The sequence below is a fragment of the Narcine bancroftii genome, chromosome 1 (assembly GCF_036971445.1).
Source record: "Narcine bancroftii isolate sNarBan1 chromosome 1, sNarBan1.hap1, whole genome shotgun sequence".
Classification (NCBI taxonomy): domain Eukaryota; kingdom Metazoa; phylum Chordata; class Chondrichthyes; order Torpediniformes; family Narcinidae; genus Narcine; species Narcine bancroftii.
In genome coordinates this window covers 72,300,652-72,321,450 of record NC_091469.1, presented here as the reverse complement: position 1 = coordinate 72,321,450, position 20,799 = coordinate 72,300,652, and the positions used below count along the sequence as shown (strand labels likewise).

Genomic DNA, 20,799 nt, shown 5'->3' with positions numbered 1-20,799 from the left:
TATTATTATCTCTTCTTATCGATTCTGCTAGTGGTTCTATAGCTAGCGCAAACAATAATGGTGATAGTGGGCATCCCTGCCGCGTTGACCTGCTTAAGTTAAATTGCTTTGATACATGTCCATTTACTGTCACTTTCGCTAACGGTCCCTTATATAATGCTTTAATCCAATTAATATACTTCTCCGGTAAACTGAATTTTTGCAATACTTTGAACAAGTAATTCCATTCTACTCTGTCGAAGGCCTTCTCTGCGTCTAAAGCAACTGCTACTGCCGGTGCTTTATTTCCTTCTACTGCATGAATTAAGTTAATAAATTTACAAATATTGTCTGTTGTGTGTCTTTTTTTGATAAATCCAGTTTGGTCTAAATTTACCATTTTCGGTACCTGTTCTGCTAATCTGTTCGCTAATAGTTTAGCTATTATCTTATAATCTGTGTTTAGCAAAGATATTGGTCTATATGACGCTGGTGAGAGTGGATCTTTCCCTTGTTTTAGTATCACTGTAATTATTGCTGTTTTACATGAATCTGGTAAGTTTTGTGTCTCATCAATCTGGTTGATTACATCCAGGAGGGGCGGTATTATTAGGTCTTTAAATGTTTTGTAGAATTCTATTGGGAGTCCATCCTCTCCTGGTGTCTTATTATTTGGTAAATTTTTTATTATCTCTTGTATTTCTACTGTTCCAAATGGTTCTGTTAATTTATTTTGTTCCTCTATTTGTAGTTTTGGTAGTTCAATTTTAGTCAAAAATTCATCTATTTTCCCTTCTTTCCCTTCGTTTTCGGTTCGGTATAATTGTTCATAGAATTCTCTGAAGTTTTCCTTAATTTCTTTTGGATTATATGTAATTTGTTTGTCTTTTTTCCTTGTTGCCAATACCGTTTTCTTAGTTTGCTCTGTCTTAAGCTGCCATGCTAGGATTTTGTGTGTTTTTTCCCCTAGTTCATAATATTTCTGTTTTGTCTTCATTATATTCTTCTCCACCTTATATGTTTGTAATGTTTCATATTTTATTTTTTTATCCGCCAATTCTCTTCTTTTGGTTGTATCTTCCTTTATTGCTAATTTTTTTTCTATGTTTATTATTTCCCTTTCCAACTGCTCTGTTTCCTGATTATAGTCCTTCTTCATCTTGGTTGCATAACTTATTATTTGCCCTCTAATGAATGCTTTCATTGCGTCCCATAGTATAAACTTATCTTCCACTGATTCCGTATTTACTTCAAAGTACATTTTTAATTGTTTTTCAATAAATTCTCTAAAATCCTGTCTTTTAAGTAGCATGGGGTTTAATCTCCATCTATACATTCTTGGAGGGATGTCTTCTAGCTCTATTGCCAATAACAGGGGTGAGTGGTCCGATAATAGTCTAGCTTTATATTCCGTTTTCCTAACTCTCCCTTGTATGTGGGCTGATAACAGGAATAGGTCTATCCTTGAGTATGTTTTATGTCTAGTCGAGTAGTATGAGTATTCCTTTTCTTTTGGGTTTTGTTTCCTCCATATGTCCACAAGTTTCATTTCTTGCATTGATTTAATTATAAATTTGGTTACTTTGTTCTTCCTGTTAATTTTTTTCCCCGTTTTATCCATATTTGGATCCAAATTCAGATTGAAATCCCCTCCTATTAGTATGTTCCCTTGCGTATTAGCTACCTTCAAAAAGATATCTTGCATAAACTTTTGATCTTCTTCGTTAGGTGAATATATATTAAGTAGATTCCAAAGCTCTGAATATATCTGACATATTATCATAACATATCTCCCTGCTGGATCTATTATTTCTTCTTCTATTTTAAATGGCACATTTTTGCTAATTAATATAGCCACTCCTCTTGCTTTTGAATTATACGATGCTGCTGTTACATGTCCTACCCAATCTCTCTTTAATTTCTTGTGCTCCAATTCAGTTAAATGTGTTTCTTGGACAAATGCTATATCTATTTTTTCCTTTTTCAGTAAATTTAGTAGTTTCTTCCTTTTAATTTGGTTGTGTATTCCATTAATATTTAGAGTCAAATAGTTCAGCGTAGCCATTTTATATTTTGTTTATCTTCTCTTTCCGTTTTTCCATCATTACCTTTCCTCCTTTTCCATTTCTGTTTTCTTATTTTCAACTCTTTACCAGACAACATTCCTACAACATCCAACATTTTCCTTATTCTCCTATTTCTATCTTCTTTATCCCCAATCTCCCCTTCCCCTCCTGAGTTGCCCTTTATCCCTTGTCGGACAACCACATCTCCCCTCTCCATTTGGATTTGCGAATCCACTCGCAAGCGTCAACTGATTTTGCAGTGACCGCTCTTTTCCCCCCACCCAGCCCCCCCCAGAAAAGATTTCGTTTTTTATATGTCACAAAGGTCACTCTTTTAGTTCCCTCCTTATTCTCTCTATTCCATTACCTTCCCTTATTAATTCTTGTCTATACTTTCTATGTTTTCCTCTAATTACAGATACTTTCACATATGCCCGTTGTCTCTATTCACTCTTATACCTCTTTACCCGCATACATATCAATCGTGGTCATTTTTACCCTCCTTACCCGTCTTCATCCCTCAGTCTATTTTTGTCTTTACCCACATACATATCAATCGTGATAATTTTTGCTCTCATTACCCGTCTTCATCCCTCAGTCTATTTTTGTAATTGTTCTGCAAATTTTCGTGCTTCTTCTGGATCCGAGAATAGTCTGTTTTGTTGTCCTGGAATAAATATTTTCAATACCGCAGGATGCTTCAGTGTAAATTTATATCCTTTCTTCCATAAAATCGCTTTTGCTGCATTGAACTCTTTTCTCTTCTTTAGGAGTTCAAAGCTTATATCTGGATAAATGAAGATTTTTTGCCCTTTATACTCCAGTGGTTTGTTGCCCTCTCTTACTTTTTCCATTGTCTTCTCCAGCACCTTTTCTCTTGTAGTATATCTTAGGAATTTTACTACAATAGATCTTGGTTTTTGTTGTGGTTGTGGTTTAGGGGCCAATGCTCTATGTGCCCTTTCTATTTCCATTTCTTGCTGTAGTTCTGGACATCCTAGGGCCTTAGGGATCCATTCTTTTATAAACTCCCTCATATTCTTGCCTTCTACATCTTCCTTAAGGCCCACTATCTTTATGTTATTTCTTCTGTTATAATTTTCCATTATATCTATTTTTTGGGCTAGTAATTCTTGTGTCTCTTTAGTTTTTTTATTAGATTCCTCCAATTTCTTTTTTAAGTCTTCTACCTCCATTTCTGCTGCTATTGCCCGTTCTTCCATCTTGTCCATTTTTTTCCCCATTTCTGTTAAGGTCATATCCATTTTATTTATTTTCTTTTCTGTGTTGTTTATTCTTCTTCTTAAATCATTGAATTCCTGTGTTTGCCATTCTTTAAATGACTCCATGTATCCTCTAACAAGAGCAAGTACCTCCTTTACCTTGCCTATCTTTTCTTCTTCTATTTCCCTGTACTCTTCCTCTTCCTCTTCTTCTTCCTCTAGGTTGACCATCTGTTGTTTCTTTGCTGCCCTTTCCTCCTCTTCTTTCTTGTTTCCATTGTCTTCTGTGGTGTCTTCTTGCTGCAGGTGTTCTGCAGCTGTCGTTGCCGGCTGTGGAGATCGACTCCCCAGCTGGTCCCCCCTCCCGTCGGTGTGTTTTTTTGTATGCGCATCCGCGCATGCGCGACTCCTCGCGCATGCGCGGTTGCGCACTTTTACTCGGCTCTGTGAGCCATTGTTGTAGTTCTCTTTCTACCGACCTGAGGTAGTGGGGTCTTCTTTCCGCAGCGGGCCTCTTCGGACAGGTAAGGCCTTCACCTTTTTCCTCCGTTGTCTTCTCTTCCTCTCTTCTTTCCGTTGATTTTGATTTTTCTCCTTTTGTCTCCATCTTCTTTCCACCTTTATATTCACTTTTCTTTAACTTGTATTTCTGTGCCTTTGTATTTTCTCTCGTTTTTCCCGACTTTTCTGGAGAGGGCTGGAGTTCACCGTCCGGCCACTACTCCATCACGTCGCTTTTAGTTTTCTTTAAGCATAAAAACAGGATCAAACCTTAACTTATTACTATTAACTTAATCTAACTTTACCCTCTTTCTAATTCTAAGCACATGTGTATGTAATGTGTATATATTCAGGAAAATTATTTGCTTTAATAGTCCAATCATTCACTTTTCATTTCTCCAAGTTCATTGGTATCAGGCAATTCTTATACTGTGCACAGAATTTCACATTTATGATTTTTCACCAGGCTCTAGTGCTTAAAGGTAAATGGATACCACTCAGGAAGGTTCTTGTTGGTTTCAGAGAGATATTTGTTGCTTGTCGGACACAAACACAAACTGATTTCCTCCGATCAGCCACTTTAATGTCTTGCCGAAGAAACCTGCCCCATCATGGGTTTTCCAAATGATAACCTCTTCTTCCAGGTTACCAGAATTCATCTCATGTCCCTTATTTGAGGGGAAACACTCAAGCCAGCCACTTCCTTGTAAGGACTACAAGGGTTTTCAACAGTCTGAATTCAGAACTCACAACCCATCTTCAAAATGGGGTTTTCAACAAGTCTGCCAACTTGCCGTGTTGCAGCCTCAAAATCCACTGCAGAGCTGCTTTCTCACTCTGAGAAGAATCCTGTATCCTTTCCTCTCTCTGCTTGTAAAAACCAGAACCTCTCCCAAGGCTCCAAAACCAATCCTTGAAGATCTTTATCAGCACTTGAGCTCAGACTTCTCCATTTTGCACCTGCTATGGAAATTCTTTCCAAAGCAGTTCAATTGTCTTTTGCAAAGCCACTGGTGCCTGCATGTGTAGTCTCAGCAAAGCTCTTGCATTTTAAATGAGATGTGAAGTGTAAGTATCTGTTTGTGAAGTGACCTACACTAACCCCACCCCCAAAACAATCTATCTTTAAAAACATTTATATATATTATATAACCTGTAACAGTATACACATTGGTTGGTTGTTTACAAATACCTCCTGGTGTGTGAGTATGTGGTAGAATCTAAGAGGAGTTAATGGGAATGTAAGAAGAATGAAGTGGAATTAGTGCTGAATTAGTGCAAATAGGTGTTTAATGGTTAGTGTGGCATTGATGAGCCAAAGGGTTCATTTCCCTGCCACATTCATCTATCAAGTCAAAACCCAGAAAAATCAACTGAAACTTAGAAATACTTTAGTAATTACATACTTGGCTCTCCTGTGAGACATTGTCCAATCCATTAGAACTTGATAATTGCTTTCTCCTCTCCATTAATAGTATTTCACTTGCAGCTTCCTCAAGTTTAATAAAGAAGCCATCCTCTTCTGGTGAATGTAAAGATTTTGGATCCTAGGGATAACATAAGATTTCTGCAGTCAGTACAAGATTAATATCAAAAGGGGTGTTCAAAAAAATACCAACCAAGATAAAATCAGTTACCATGCTTGTGCAGAAGAACCCATTTGGTCCATTCCCTGCATTTATTTTTTTTTCCCCCAAAGGTATATGGTCAATTCTCTCTTCAAAATTATTAAAATTGATTTTGATTTTAACACAATGCAAGTCCAAAACATAATTTGTTATTTTTAAAAAGGCTTGGTTCCATCTCGTCCATTTGATGAGTCTTACAATTGTTTATTATTTTACTGAAAGCTTACTTTAAAGCTGAATTTCAACTTCCAGGCAATATTTAAAAATTGTAAACCCTGAATTGGATCAAATTACAAAATATATAGTACAGGTACACAATCCTTTATCTGGAACCCTTGGGGGACAGTGTGTTCCGAATTTCGGATTTTGGAAAGCCAGATTTAAGCCCACCTAAATTGTGCTGCCGTATCCACCCCCACCCCCTTTCAGTCACTCTGCTGGTCCCTCGCCCGCCCGACTCGCGCTGCTGGTCTCTCACCCCACTTGCCAGATTTTGGAGCTTTCCAGATTTTAGATGTCCGGATTGTGTATCTGTACATCTCAATAAAAATCATTCATCATAAACAGAAAAGCAACATACCTCACATTTTCTATTTGCTTGATCTGAAGAGAGAATGAAAAAGTTAATATGATGCAAGATGCTGGGAAAACATTTCACTCACAAAGCTGTTACTGGTAAAACAGTGATCAGATTGTCAATCTAGGCTGAAGGTTTCAAAGTCTCAACAGTGCTGAATTTAACCATTGAAAAGGTTACATTTTTAAACATATATCAGATTGAAATTTATTAGAAAATAAATTGTTCCTTCCTGTTTCAAAACTTCAGGGCTCTGAGGATAGCCCTAACTAACCAATAGAAAATCTGGATGTTTGTATAAGGACTTTAAAAAAATCTTCTTTCTGTCATCATTATTGTTCATTCCTGGTAGGAATTTCTGAAAGGGCTAGAGTATTCCAGTATTCTCAAAACATTTTAAACTTATTTACCACAATTTCATCTGTTGGCTGATAACTCTGCAACAGACAAAATTACACAAAATTTGCAGCACAAATTTTAATTTAACCGTATTATCCTTCTTTTAAAAAATATTTATTGATGTTTATATTAAGCAAAATTGAACAGTATATTGTAATGTGCAATTCAAAAGATAAGAAAAACTAAAAACTTCTAATTCAGAACCCCTACCATTAAGCAAGGTTAAAATATAACAAGCAAAAATCAAGTGACAACAACCTGAAGATGAACAGTACAGGACCAAAGCTTCAGAACACCTTAATTCTCTAGGTTATGATAATAATCCATAAAGGGGCCTCTTGTCTTTTTGAAATTTATTATGTGACTCATTAATGGCATATCTAATTTTTTTTCTGAACTTAAACAAGAAATGATATCACTTAATAATTGTGTATGCGTAGCTGGAGTCTTTCTATTTAATCAAAATTGCATGTCTGGCTATCAGTGAAGTAATAGATAAAATATGGGTTTGAGTTGGAGTCAGTAAAACAACCATCTTGAAATGATTCGAATAGAGGAATTATAGGACAAGGTTCTAATTTGAATTTAAGAATCACCGATAATGTTTGAAAGATATATCTTTCCAAAACTTTTCTAAACTAGGACAAGTCCAGAACATGTGTACCAAAGAAGCTTCACCAATTTTATATTTGTCACTTAGAGGATTTATATCTGAATAAAAACGAGACAATTTAACTTTTGATACATGTACTTTAAATTGCAACAAACGGTGTCGTGCACAAAAGGAGGTAGTATTAATCAGATTGCAAATATAACCCCACACCTCATCTGAAAATGAAAGATTGAAATTCTGTTCCCAATTGTTCTTGATTTTAACTAATGTGGCTATCCTTAAATCAAGCAAATTATTAAAAATAAGAGATATTAAATCTTTATGAGAAAGTTGTAAATCAAAAAGTAATTTAATTTAATCCTATTATCAAAGCCTTTCATTGTTTCCTTCATATGTTTAACCAGCTTTATCTTAAATGCATCACTAAATTAAATTTGCCAGTTTTGTAAGATTTTTCCAGTCCATGAACCCCTGCCGCCCAATTAACCTACAATCCCATATGTTTTGGAAGGTGGGAAGAAACCAGGGTACCCAGGGAAAACCCACGTAGACACAGAGAGAATGTACAAACTCCTTATAGACCCGAGACGCTAATGCTGTAATAGCATTCCGCCACCCGTGCCACCATACTTGCATTCAGATTCTGATTTGTTTTCCATATTACAATTATCAATTATTTTAAAAATGTTTGTCTCCTTGAACTTGTAATTTATTCCTCCCTCTTCCACCCTAGACCCATTTCAGTTTTGTCCATTCAGGACTACTGACCTGAACCTGCTTCAGATCCCAGCCCCGAGAGGACTGTCCAGAATGTTTTTCAGAGTCAGAGCACATAGACAGCCCTTTGGCCCACTATATACAGAACAAATCTCAAATATTCATGTCCACAAATCTGATTGCTTTAAGCTTTTATAAAAATGAGAGACAAAGATTTTTAAAGCTCCAACCATTAGTGCAATAACATCGGAAACAAGTCACAAGCATTTGCTGCCCCACTGCTTGCAATATAATTGGATTGTATCGGGCTTTGGGAAGACAAAAGGAAAAATGACGGCAGTGCATTTGATTAAATACTGACTTACAGCACTGTCTGTGTGGAGTTTGTGACTACGTGGGTTTCTTCCAGATGTTCCAGTTTCTTCTCATATGCCAAACACAGGCAGCTGCTAGGTTACTTGAGATTGACACGAGATGATGAGTTTATTACTCCACTGTAAACTACCACTATTGTGAGTTGATGGGAAAATCAAGAGAATATGATGGAATTGGTGCAATTAGGTGTTTGAGGCATAGACTCATTGAGCCAAAGGACCTAACACTATGCTATAAGACTATTAAAAACTCAGTTCAAGGACCAGAATTAAGAGTGATGGTTCCCATCTACACCACAATAATTACGCAAAAATAGCATTTCTCAGAAATATGTGGTGCCACATAGGACACAGACTCTAGAAGCATTCACTGAACAGATATCTGGCAACTTAATAATTAATTTGGTTCTTTGAGACAGAGTAAACAAGCAAGGGAACCTTGGATAAACACTGATATTTTATTTTTCTTGCATATTATTGTAAAGGACAACTAATCAAGAAAAGTGAAGTCTTCCAAAATAAAAAATGGACCCTCCCCTCAAAAGAACAGAGCAGTGAGCAGGTAACAAAAGGTGCTTTTGCTGCATCTTCTCAATTTCCTTCTCACCTCTATCTTGCTAACTTCAATTCTTCATAGGATACATATATCCTCACTAACTTCATCTCAGTAACGATGAAGAAAAACAGAAATAAGATTATTCCACTGAAGCTGCAAAAGTAAATCATGACACAAAGACAGAAGGAAAAAGCGTTAACTTTCTGAAAACAGAACTATTGTAAATCTAAATATGTTGCCTTATAGAAACCTAGTACATAAGTTGGCCAAGTCCCAGAATTCCATATGACCAGCTTTAATGAGCGTTGACAGGATTTTGCATAAAAATGAGAAATTTACCAAATTAAGCTTTCTCTTCAAAAAATAATTTAAAATATTTTAAATGATCTAAATATTTTAAATGAACTCGTGTTCAGAACCTTGGTTTTTGATCTCCTAATTGCCTGTTAAGCATGCAATGATCTGTAATTTCTACAAATCACTAACTTTCACTTTCATAATTTCATTGTCTCCATTTGTTGCTGAAGCCCTCAGGTCATATAGAGAATGAAAATCAAGTAGACAAGAGACCAACTACCTCAGGATCAGTGCTCAATCTCTCTATTTTTGAGTGGTTATAGTTTTTGAACAGATATTGTTATAAAATCACAATCATAGTTCAAAATAAAATGTATTGACGCAACTCTGACACTACCTGTACTTCCATCAGTCTGAAAATCTTTCAACGAAACTGTGGCAGGTTTATCTTTTCCCTGAAGGTGTTTTCGCTTTTCCTTTCTACTCGGTCCTTTTGTTTGAGGAGAAGTATTACCAGCATCAAAACACTGCAAAAAAAAAAAAAGGCATTTCAAAGTTTAAGATGAAGTTCAATGAAGATTGTTATTAAAGTAGAATTGTTAGAGTTTTAAAATCAATGATCAGCTATAATCTTGCATTACAAATAGCAGAAAGTATCAAATCAGAAGAGAACATGCATTTAGTTTGTAAAATACCAATGACACTCCATAATGTTGGAACCTCATGTAGCACTTGTGCTGCATTCCCAGGACAGAGTGTAAAGAGGAGATATTTTAGCATTGTTTATATCAAGAATTTTACTAATAGCATTGCCGTGTCAGAAATCTGATACAATTGTCTAATATTCCTTTATTAGTCAGAGAAACTTGGCATCAGGTGCCTGGCCTGGATCCAGAAACAAGCTGCTCAAAGCTCAGGAAACAGCTGCCTATGAGGGCTGAGGGAGTGATACAGCCACTTAACACTAAAATGTGGAGATGAAGTCTAGCTTGGCCTGAACAACAAGCTGGGTATTGTTGGTGACTGATGCAGAGAAGCAAGGGTCTCTTTCATTGTCTCCTGATGCACATGATGGAAGCAATTTCCTCCTCAGACTTTGATTGCATGGAGTTCTCTCTAGAAATTTCTCTAGAAAAACAAAGCTCAGTGGTGCTATTAGGCCTTTTCACACCATGTAAAATGGGGATTCTGGGAACTCTCCAGTGAACTGGTAGTGTGAAAATGTCGGCCCGGGAAAACCACCCAGGTCTGCGGCCCTAATTTCCCAGGGCCGCCCTCTCCCTGCAGTCTCAATCGGCAAACTGCCGAGCAGGGGAAGCATTGTGACGTCAGCACTTGCATGCTGCGTCACTGCTTGTGTGCCCGTGGGAACTGTTAGTACAGAGAGAGGGGGAGGAGTGCAGGTCTGTGTAATAATGAATGCCAGCGGATGCACAATTAATTGTTAAAGGCTGTGGAGATGCAATTATGTGTGATAAAATGTACAGTGAAATCAAGGAAGAAATATGTGGGAGAGGTGTTTGTGCAATAGGATTGTGGAATGAATTACTCAATTTCAAGCATAAAGGCATTAGTTTTATTGATTTTTGGAAAAGCCTCGTCCACCATTACTGTGTGATCCAACTTCTGGTAGGACTTCCTGTGAGTGTGTAATGTGTCACTCACTACGTTATCACTGGGGGTGGACCCGCCCTAAATTGCTGGAGAGGACAAATTACAGGGAATTTAGACCACAGTGTGAAAGGCTCGGTAGGTCCTGCCTTCCCAAGAATTTCACCCACATCCAAGTAGGGTCACTGCTTGCCCATAGTGTGAAAAGGCCTACTAGTGGCTTTAAGGCTGCTGTAATAGACAATATTCTGGGTTGGGGTGAACTGTGCAAACAAAGGGAAGAAAACAGCAGCTTCCATCTGGAGAGTCTGTCAACACATGGAGCAGATGCTGCCAGTTCACAGCAATGTCCATACTTCTCATGCCAGGCAAGGGGCAGCCTTGAGGCCCCACATCTCTGCACTGGCTATCCACACTGGCCAGCCAACAGCAGCCTTTTCCATACCACAGAAGCACTGATTCACTGCCTTGCCAACAGAGGGTTATCAGCACAGCAGCACAATGTCCAAGTAATTGTCTTCTTAAGATACAGAAGTATGTACTTGAAAATGCTCCATGGGGAGGACCTGGAATGCTGTAATAAATCAGCCTTCTCCAGGGCAATGCCAAGCAGAGTGACAGCGTATTCACTAAGTGAGCAATGGAGAATCCCATTAACACCAATTTAATATCAGTGATGGGAAATACTAGAACATCAGTAATAGTGAAACTTGGACAAGTATAAGATGATTAATACAGGTACACGATCCTTTATCCGGACATCTAAAATCCAGAAAGCTCCAAAATCTGGCAAGTGGGGAGAGAGGCGGCAGCGCGTGTCAGGCAGCCAAGGGGGGGGGGGGAAAAAGAGGGGACACCGGCAGCGCAAGTCGGGCGGGCGAGGGACCAGCAGCGCGAGTCAGGCGATGAGGGACCAGCAGCGCGAGTCGAGTGGGCGAGGGGGGGTGGAGACAGCAGGGCGACTGGAAGGGGGTGGGGGTGGATACGGCAGCACAATTTGGGTGGGCTTAAATCTGGCTTTCCAAAACCCAAAAAAATCCGAAATTCGGAATACACTGTCCCCCAAGGGTTCCGGATAAAGGATCATGTACCCATAGAAACTGGCACGTATATGAAGTGGTAGTCATATCAAGTTCATCTACAAAATGAAGTGTCCAGCCTGAGATTGGAAAGCGAATAAGGGTCATTGTTTGCCTGGATTTTTGGGGAATAATTAACTTGGTTCTTGCTGAAGAGATTATTGGCAAAATGAGCTTATAGCCATTTTTTAGATTTGGATTTCCCATGAAGTGGACCCAGAAATAAAGTTAAATTATGATCAGCAAAAATCTGCAAGTATTGGAAATCTGAAATAACTCAGCTGATACAGCAGCATCTCCACAGATGTTACATTCTTGTTGTATACATCTAGTATTTTCAGTTGTTCATTAAAATTATATGAAAATTGTACAAACAGCTGTTCAGTCATGCCACTTTCATTTCAGAGGAGAGACTCCTGTAGTTTACATAACAATTTTGGAGAAACCCACCAAGTCGTGCGGCATTCTTTATGTGGCAAAGATACAGATACATAACCAACATTTTGGGACTGAGCCCTTCGTCAAGGTATGACCAAAAAGCAGCCAGGGCCAGAGAAAACTGGTAGAGGGTGGGGGACATGGGAGGGGGAGGATTACAGACAAGAGGTCATTAATGGATATACATTTCAAATAACACCTTCATGGAATACTGCCTGTTAGAACTGTCAGATCTCCTGCAATTCAGTTTTTCTTTTTTATAAAAAGCTAATTTGAAACTCAAATGTCAAATGTATACGTACACTTTTGTGCTCCTCGTATTCCAGCTTGCTAATCAGTAAAGCTTTTTGCAGATCTGCTTCATACAATTCGCTGGTAAGCTAAATATAGAGTAAAAAAAGTGTCAAAGAAGCTCTATTACAAGTTCCAGAAATACTCTGGCAACATTATAGCTCATACTGAATAATCTACTTCAAATATTGCAGACAGAGAGAAAAAAAAAATCAAAATATACTTTCTGCAAAACAGTTCTATTGAATGTTTTAACATGAGCATTTACAACCAAGAATTCGGAGAACTGAAATGCAATATTGTTCAATTACAGGTACACAATCCTTTATCCGGAACCCTTGGGGGACAGGGTGTTCTGAATTTCGGATTTTCTAGATTTCGGAAAGCCAGATTTAAGCCCACCTGAATTGTGCTACGGTATACACTCCCACTTCCATCCAGTCGCGCTGCTGTCTTCCCCCCCCACCCTCGCCCGCCCGACTCGCACTGCCGGTTTCGCTCCCCCCCCTTGCCTGTGACTCGCGCTGCCGGTCTCTCCCCCACCCACCCCACTCGCGCTGCCAGTCTCTCCTCCCCCCTGCCCAACTCACGCTGCCGGTCTCTCCCCCCGTGCCTGTCCAACTCGCGCTGCCAGTCTCTCCCCCACCCCCACCCCGCGCTGCCGGTCCTTCCCCCCACCCCCCCACCCAACTCACGCTGCCGGTCTCTCCCCCTGCGCCCGCCCGACTCCTGCTGCCGGTCTCTCCCCCTGCGCCCGCCCGACTCGCGCTGCTGTCTCTCTCCCCACTTGCCGAATTTTGGAGCTTTCCGGATTTTAGATGTCCAGATAAAGGATAGTGTACCTGTAATACCATTTGGTAAAACATTGGGGCATGGAATATTTGCAACATAAACATAACTTTATGTTATGATCAGTGGTTAATTTTACATTCTTCCCCATCTCTAACTTTCTCCTGAAGATATCACATACAACCCAGAGATTCTTTTTAAAACTTATTTTTTTAAGTTAAATTTAGACATACAGCACAGTAATAGGCCCTTTCAGCGCACGAACCTGTGCTGCCAAATTACACCCAATTGACCTAAAACCCTGGTACATTTTGAACAGTGGGAGAAAACCCACTCAGATATGGCGAGAACATACAGCATGTGATTCAAATCCAGCTTCCGATCACTGGCGCTGCAACAGCATTACACTAACCGCTACGCTAACCATGTAGGGTAGGCAAAATTTCTACTTATTGGTAATAGTAAACCTGCATTTCAAGAGAACACATGACTTGTATAGCATCATAACAAAAGGACAAAGGATATTCCCTCATGGTAATGGAGAAAGCCTTTATCAAGTTAGTGTTGCAACTGGAATTATTGAAGGTATCTGATACTTTCAAATAGGTAAACCCTGCTGTATGCTACTTCAATTAATGTGAAATTCGGTTACTGCCATTTGGAAAATTGTGATCATTTCCTGTTTTACGCATGTAATTATTCAGTTACTGTGAGATAGTTCAGGAAATTTCTAGAAAACTGGAGTTACAAGTTGATTGTGTGAATGGCCCTAAATAAAATATTTGCAAATGACAGTCAGACTCGGTGTGTGCCCCCTATTAAATGTAGATAAAAGAAAATGTGGAAAAGAATCTGACAGTTGATATTAAAAGGAAAAGTAAAGCAATTACTTTAGAAGAAAAACAAAGTTATTAAACGACATGAAGACGGTGGCAGCAATGTGAAAAATCGGACACGATGTGGGCTGCAATGTGAAAAATCGGACACGATGTGGGCTGCAATGTGAAAAATCGGACACGATGTGGGCTGCAATGTGAAAATCGGACACGATGTGGGCTGCAATGTGAAAATCGGACACGATGTGGGCTGCAATGTGAAAATCGGACACGATGTGGGCTGCAATGTGAAAATCGGACACGATGTGGGCTGCAATGTGAAAATCGGACACGATGTGGGCTGCAATGTGAAAATCGGACACGATGTGGGCTGCAATGTGAAAATCGGACACGATGTGGGCTGCAATGTGAAAATCGGACACGATGTGGGCTGCAATGTGAAAATCGGACACGATGTGGGCTGCAATGTGAAAATCGGACACGATGTGGGCTGCAATGTGAAAATCGGACACGATGTGGGCTGCAATGTGAAAATCGGACACGATGTGGGCTGCAATGTGAAAATCGGACACGATGTGGGCTGCAATGTGAAAATCGGACACGATGTGGGCTGCAATGTGAAAATCGGACACGATGTGGGCTGCAATGTGAAAATCGGACACGATGTGGGCTGCAATGTGAAAATCGGACACGATGTGGGCTGCAATGTGAAAATCGGACACGATGTGGGCTGCAATGTGAAAATCGGACACGATGTGGGCTGCAATGTGAAAATCGGACACGATGTGGGCTGCAATGTGAAAATCGGACACGATGTGGGCTGCAATGTGAAAATCGGACACGATGTGGGCTACAATGAGTCAACGGTACATACAATTTTAAGAAGCACAAATATAAAGAACAAGGTTAAATTAGATCAGTTTCTCTAACATGCAAATAACTCGAAACAGAAGTCCATTAATGACTGAAATGGATCGACTACTCCATCTTTGGATTGAAGATTGTAACCAAAAGCGAATACCACTTTGTACCAAAAAACATTCAAACCAAAGCTTTAAACATCTTTTTGCTGCTTAAATACATTTCAAGGGGATAACAGAAACTTTTGTTGGTTTGACTACTTTAAACATGGAACAAGATTACACAACATAAGAATTACAGGGGAAGCTGCTCGTGCTGATAAAAATGCTCCTGTAAAGTTTCCAGAAATTTTTCAAAAAAGGATTTGAACTTGTTGAAGGCACCAAGAATTTTTATCTAAACGTTGATCCTAACATGGAAAGCAGCATGGAACTCCGCAGCAATTTAGAAAAAGCAATTGCTAGCTATAGGAAATTGTACAAAGAGAGAGAAAAAAAAAAAATCAAAATCTGTGCAGTCAACTTCGGACAAATATTTTTCCAAGAAATAGTTTAGTTATGATGCAATTATGAAATAAATGAAAGCTATCATACTGTAGCGGGTCGAGCGACTGCGCAGTTAGACGAGCCGAATCGCCGCACCAGTCATCCGACTCAAAATAGCATGGGTCCCCCTTCACTTCCTAGGAGAAGCCTGCGGTTGACGCCACTTGTTGCCCAGGGGAACGCCCCGCTTCCAGGTGTCGCACTGCCGGCCAGGGAGTAACACTGCAACGCGCTGACGTCACTTCCGAAAGCTGACGCACACATCACCGGAAGTGGGTGTTCCTCTGCACACAGCACGAGCAATTCAAATAAGTCAGTAACTGGTTCACCCTCACACCGTGTGAACATCTCTTATTTCTATAGCACTGCCGTAGCAGATGCTAGTGGTAACCCCGACGGTTCCAACATTTTTGGAACCCAACTCAAATGTGACAGGATGCAGGATACTGCTACCACCAGAGTCGCAATGTCTGTGACCAACGTGGTGGATATGCATTTGCTGTCCATCTGGGCGAACCAGCCCAGGAATTGGCTGCAACTGGCCGAGTCACAGTTCCACATCAGAGGCACTGTCTCAGAAGACACCAAGTTCTGGCACGTTGTCAGTGCCTTGAATACAGCTAAAGTAAGCTCCTTCGTGGAGAATCCTCCCATGAACCTCAAATACGAGCAATTCCAGCGGTTCCTCAATTCCCTGGAACTCAGCCGCATGAGTGCGCCATTCATATCCTAAATATGTAGGGCCTGGGCGAAAGGAACCCCTCCAAGCTCATGCATGAAATGGTGGCCCTAGCGGACGGACACACAGACTGCTTCCTCTTCAAGGCCGTGTTCCTTTCCAAGTTGCTAGTACACGTTTTCTCGGCAGTTTCCAACATGGATTTCAGCGCCCCACACCTGGTAGCCAAAGAGGCAAACAGATTGTCTGTACCCCACAGCAAAGCTCCATCCACGTGCAACCCATCTATTCCATCAGCGCCGCTGTCTCAGCAACCCCGCTGGCCCCACCAGCAGTAGCCGCTGGCCAACAACAGCATGACAGGCACCCAAAAAGAACAAATACTGCTTCCATCACCGCAGATGGGGACAAAATGCCCAGCAGTGCACCCCCCACCCAGTGCTCCTACCCCACCGCCATACTAAACATGGCGATGGGAAACGGGCAGGCCAGCCAGCCTTTGTGGCCTCGGCATTTGGCACCCATAAAGGCCTACTGTACCCTAGGGACCAACGAATAAAGAGGGACTTCCAAGTCGACAAGGATGCAGAGATAAGCCTCATCCCACCAACTTATTTCAAGACCAAGGCCTCACACTGCAAGCAGCCAATGGCTTCTCCATCCCGAGCGACAGTACCTGCCTGGTCACAATCCATACAGTGGACACAATTTTCCAGTGGAAGTGCACAACTGCGGCCCTGGGACAGGCCTTACTCAGAGCAGACCTCCTCCAGGCACATGGTGGACGTGAAAAAAATGCCAGTTGGTGAATGCTACCACTTTCCATTCGTACCCCCTCATCCTGTGGCAGCGCTCTTTTCTGCCGTTAGGAATCCACACTTCCAAAATGAGTATGCCCGCCTACTGGCCAGGTATTCAGTCCTATTAGTGCAAAATTTCCACGACACTAAACTGCCACATGGCGTGGAGCACCACATCAAGAATGCTGGGCCGCCAGTGCACACACGGGCTCACATCTCCCACAAGGCAAACTCCAGCAAGCCAAGTCTGAGTTCACCACCATGGAGAAGCTGGGGATCGTCCTCTGTTCAAACAACCCCTGGGCCTCCCCACTCCACATGGTACAGAAGAGCTCCGGTGGCTGGCGCCCATGCGGCAACTACAGGCAACTGAACGACACTACTGTCCCAGACAGGTACCCTATCCCACAAGTCCAGGACTTCGCCACAAGGCTCCAGAGCTGTCGAGTCTTTTCCAAGGTAGACCTTGTCAAAGGGTACCACCAGATCCCAATGATGTCCCGAAAACGGCCATCATCACACCTTTTGGTCTTTGGGTTCCGACAGATGCCGTTCAAGCTGAAGAACGCAGCCCAGACATTCCAACAGCGATGGGCGTGGTCGGCAGGGACCTCGACTTCATCTTCATCTACATGGACAATACCCTCATCGTCAGCCCGGATGCCAGTACACACAGGACACACCTGACTCACCTTTTCGACAGGCTGCAGCAGTTCGGACTCATGGTGAACCCAGCCAAGTGCCAGTTTGGCCAAGAGACAATCGATTTCCTGGGACACCGCATCACCCCAGAGGGAGCCACACCACTGCTGGACAAGGTAGAGGCCATCCAGAACTTTCCCAAGCCGAGCACGATCAAAGGCCTGCAGGAGTTCCTGGGGATGGTGAACTTTTATTAACACTTCCTGCCGGGAGCGGCCACCCTCAACAGCCCGTTTGACCTCATCAAGCTCGGCAACAAGACACTCAAATAGATGCTTAATACCACAGAAGTGTTCCAGACCACCACTAGCAAGGGCCACAGTCCTGGCCCACCCAGACTCAACCTCCCTCGGGCCCTTACAATGGACACGTCAGACAGAGCAGTCCTGGAGCAATGGGTCGACAAACAGTGGGACCCACTGGCCTTCTTCAGCAAGCACCTCTAGACACCTGAGCTCAAATACAGTTGGCCCTGCACTTGGCGATATGACACTTCCAGTACACGCTAGAAGGAAGGGTCTTCACCGCCGACACAGACCACAAACCACTCACCTATGCACTCAGCAAGGTCTCAGACCCATTGTCAGAGAGGCACAGCGTCACCTCTCCTACAACTTGAAGTGCACAATGTAAATTCGCCACAACACAGACAAGTCAGGGGCTTTTATTGGATAAGTATTCAAGAGCAAAAAGGAAAGATGGTGGAAGAGTACTAAAATTGAATTGTACAATGCTTAATGAGGTTTGGATTTTGTTTTAAGATGGTGGTTTATGTGACTAATACGATGATAGATGTGAAGTTAGTTGATATTTAGTGAAGGTTTATTTTTATAAAGTTTTTTTTAATCTTTTTTTCTCATGCTACAATTCTTTTTTAAGAATTGATTATTGTTTAATGTTTTTGTTTTTTTTGTAAGTAGGTTTTTTTCTCTTACATATATTACTAATTTTTCTCTTACATATATTACTAATCTTATTAATCCTTCACTCTTTATTGTAGGGGGAGAGAAGGAGGGGGGGTTGGATTAATTTGAGTTGGTTTATTAATGTGGTGTAATAATTATTGGGGGGGTATAGTTTGTTTAGATTACTGATGATGTATTGTAATTTTATTATTTCATTTTTAATTTTTTTTTCAATGTAATCTTATATCTTATTCATGTTATAAAATCTTAAATAAAGTTTAAAAAAAAATACAGGCAAGTCCAACATGGTGGCCAACACGTCATCCAAACCCAGGATCGCCACCACCTCAGGGTGGCTCGATGTCACCCAGCTGGCCAAGGACCAGATGGAGGATGCAGATGTCCAGGCCTACCGGACAACCATCATCAGCATGAAGGTCAGCAATTTCTGCCCCTCACCAGGAGGCCTCTCTCTAGTATGTGACGAATCCACAGGTTTCCCCAGACACATCCTACCCGCAACCTGGCAACGGTGGGTGTTCCGCGGCCTGTCCCATCCCTCCATAAGGTCCATAGTCTGCCTGATGCCGACAAGTTCGTGTGGCACGGCCTTTGCCACGACGTGATCCTGTGGGCTATAACCTGTTTGCACTGTCAACACACCAAGGTGCACAGACACACCAAAGCCCCTCCAGTCCTTTGAGCCGGTGCAGCACTGATTTGAGCATGTGTACCTTGTCTGCCCACTCCCCGCAAGCAAAGGTATGTGGTATCGGTTCACCACAATCAACCGTTTTACCTGACCGTTGGCCAGAAGCTATACCCCTACCCACGTGCGACACAGAGACTTGCGCCAGAGCCTTTTTATCCACTTGGGTCACACATTTCAGAGTCCCAACCCACATTACCTCAGACCGAGGGGAACAGTTCACTTCCTTGCTCTGGGCTAACCTCACCAAGTTCTGCAGCAGCCAGCTGCACTATACCACAGCCTACCACCCTCTGGCAAACGGGCTGGTTGAGTGTTCCCACCGCCACCTGAAGGCAGCCCTGAAAGCTCAACTGCAATGCTTGAAATGGATGGACGAACTTCCATGCGTGCTTTTAGGCATCCATACAGCACTAAAGGAAGACCTACCTGCCTCGTCCGCCAAGATGGTGTACAGTTTTTCACTTACCATCCCCAGGGACATTCACTTCAGCCCCCTGGTCCACAGTCCAGTGCCCTAGACATCCTCCAGAGGTTAAAAGTACAAGAAGGTAAACCTTCCCGACACGGCTCTCCACCCTGCCACATCCCCACGGACTTGCAGCCATGAGACTACATCTTTGTGAGGAGAGGACAGCAAGGAACACCTCTACAGTGCCCCTACAAAGGCCCATTCAAAGTGTTTCAATGAGACGGCGTCGTCTCTACACTGGACATTGGTGGACGACAGGACAGGTTCACTATCGACTGCTTCAAGGCAGCGCACCTGAACTTAGGCCTGTGGCCCCAGACCCCCAGGTCAGGCGCAGAGGCCACCTGCCCAGAGACTGTATGGTAACCTTCTCAGAGAGCAACGGCGATTCAGGTGAGGGGGGCGACTTGTGTAGCAGGCCGAGCAACCACTTAGTTAGATGGGCCGAATCGCCACCCCAGTCATCCAACTGAAAATGGCGCAGATCCCCATCACTTCCGAGGAGGAGCCTTCAGTTGATACCACGTGTTGCCCAGATGAACTCCCCACTTCCAGCTGGCGCACTGCCAGCCAGGGAATGACGCTGCAACACACTGACATCACTTCCGGAAACTAGTGCACGTCAGTGAGTGGGTGTTCCCCTCCGCACAGTGCAAGTGATTCAAATAATAAAGTCAGTTTCTGGTTCACCCTCGCACTGTGTAGACATCTCTTTATTCTGAAGCGCTGCCGTAGCGGACGCTGTGACGAATTATGTTATATTTTATATTGCATATAGATATGTTTTAAAGGAGATAAATTGTGGCAGGTTTTTTTTTAGTGGAAGTTGCAAACAAACACTTCACAACACAGATCTCATTTAAAATGTCAGAGCTCTACTCAAGCCAGACAGTCCAGGCTCGAGGTGCCTTTGCAAAATCTTTGAAGAATGCCTATAAGGACTACACAAGGAGGTGTTAATTGGACATGCTGTGGAGTCATGGATTATTGTTTTGGAAAGCAACAGATGAACAGACTCGAAAGATTGGGTGCGGTGCCACAGTCTGTCTGAATGCAGTTTGCTGTTCTAATAGGGTCATGTGGTTTTCTCAGAAAGAGAATTCAGTTCTACAGTTCAGCAGCAGCTGGGACTGGAACATGACAAGCTGGCAA

General features: G+C 42.0%; 1 protein-coding gene across 6 annotated transcripts in view; it reads right to left on the bottom strand.

Annotated features, from left to right (window-relative positions):
- gkap1 (G kinase anchoring protein 1) overlaps nucleotides 1-20,799 on the bottom strand; it is a 67,190-nt gene that overhangs the window by 25,251 nt on the left and 21,140 nt on the right. For all 6 annotated transcript variants that reach the window (XR_011354907.1, XR_011354906.1, XM_069930153.1 and 3 more), the window contains 4 exons: nucleotides 12,361-12,438; nucleotides 9,328-9,457; nucleotides 5,978-6,000; nucleotides 5,176-5,316 (listed from right to left, as the gene is read on the bottom strand). Coding sequence is in view for 4 of the 6 variants with exons in the window: in XM_069930153.1 (XP_069786254.1) it covers nucleotides 5,176-5,316; nucleotides 5,978-6,000; nucleotides 9,328-9,457; nucleotides 12,361-12,438 (372 nt within the window). In the remaining 2 variants the exon portion in view is untranslated. The remainder of the gene's footprint in view (nucleotides 1-5,175; nucleotides 5,317-5,977; nucleotides 6,001-9,327; nucleotides 9,458-12,360; nucleotides 12,439-20,799) is intronic.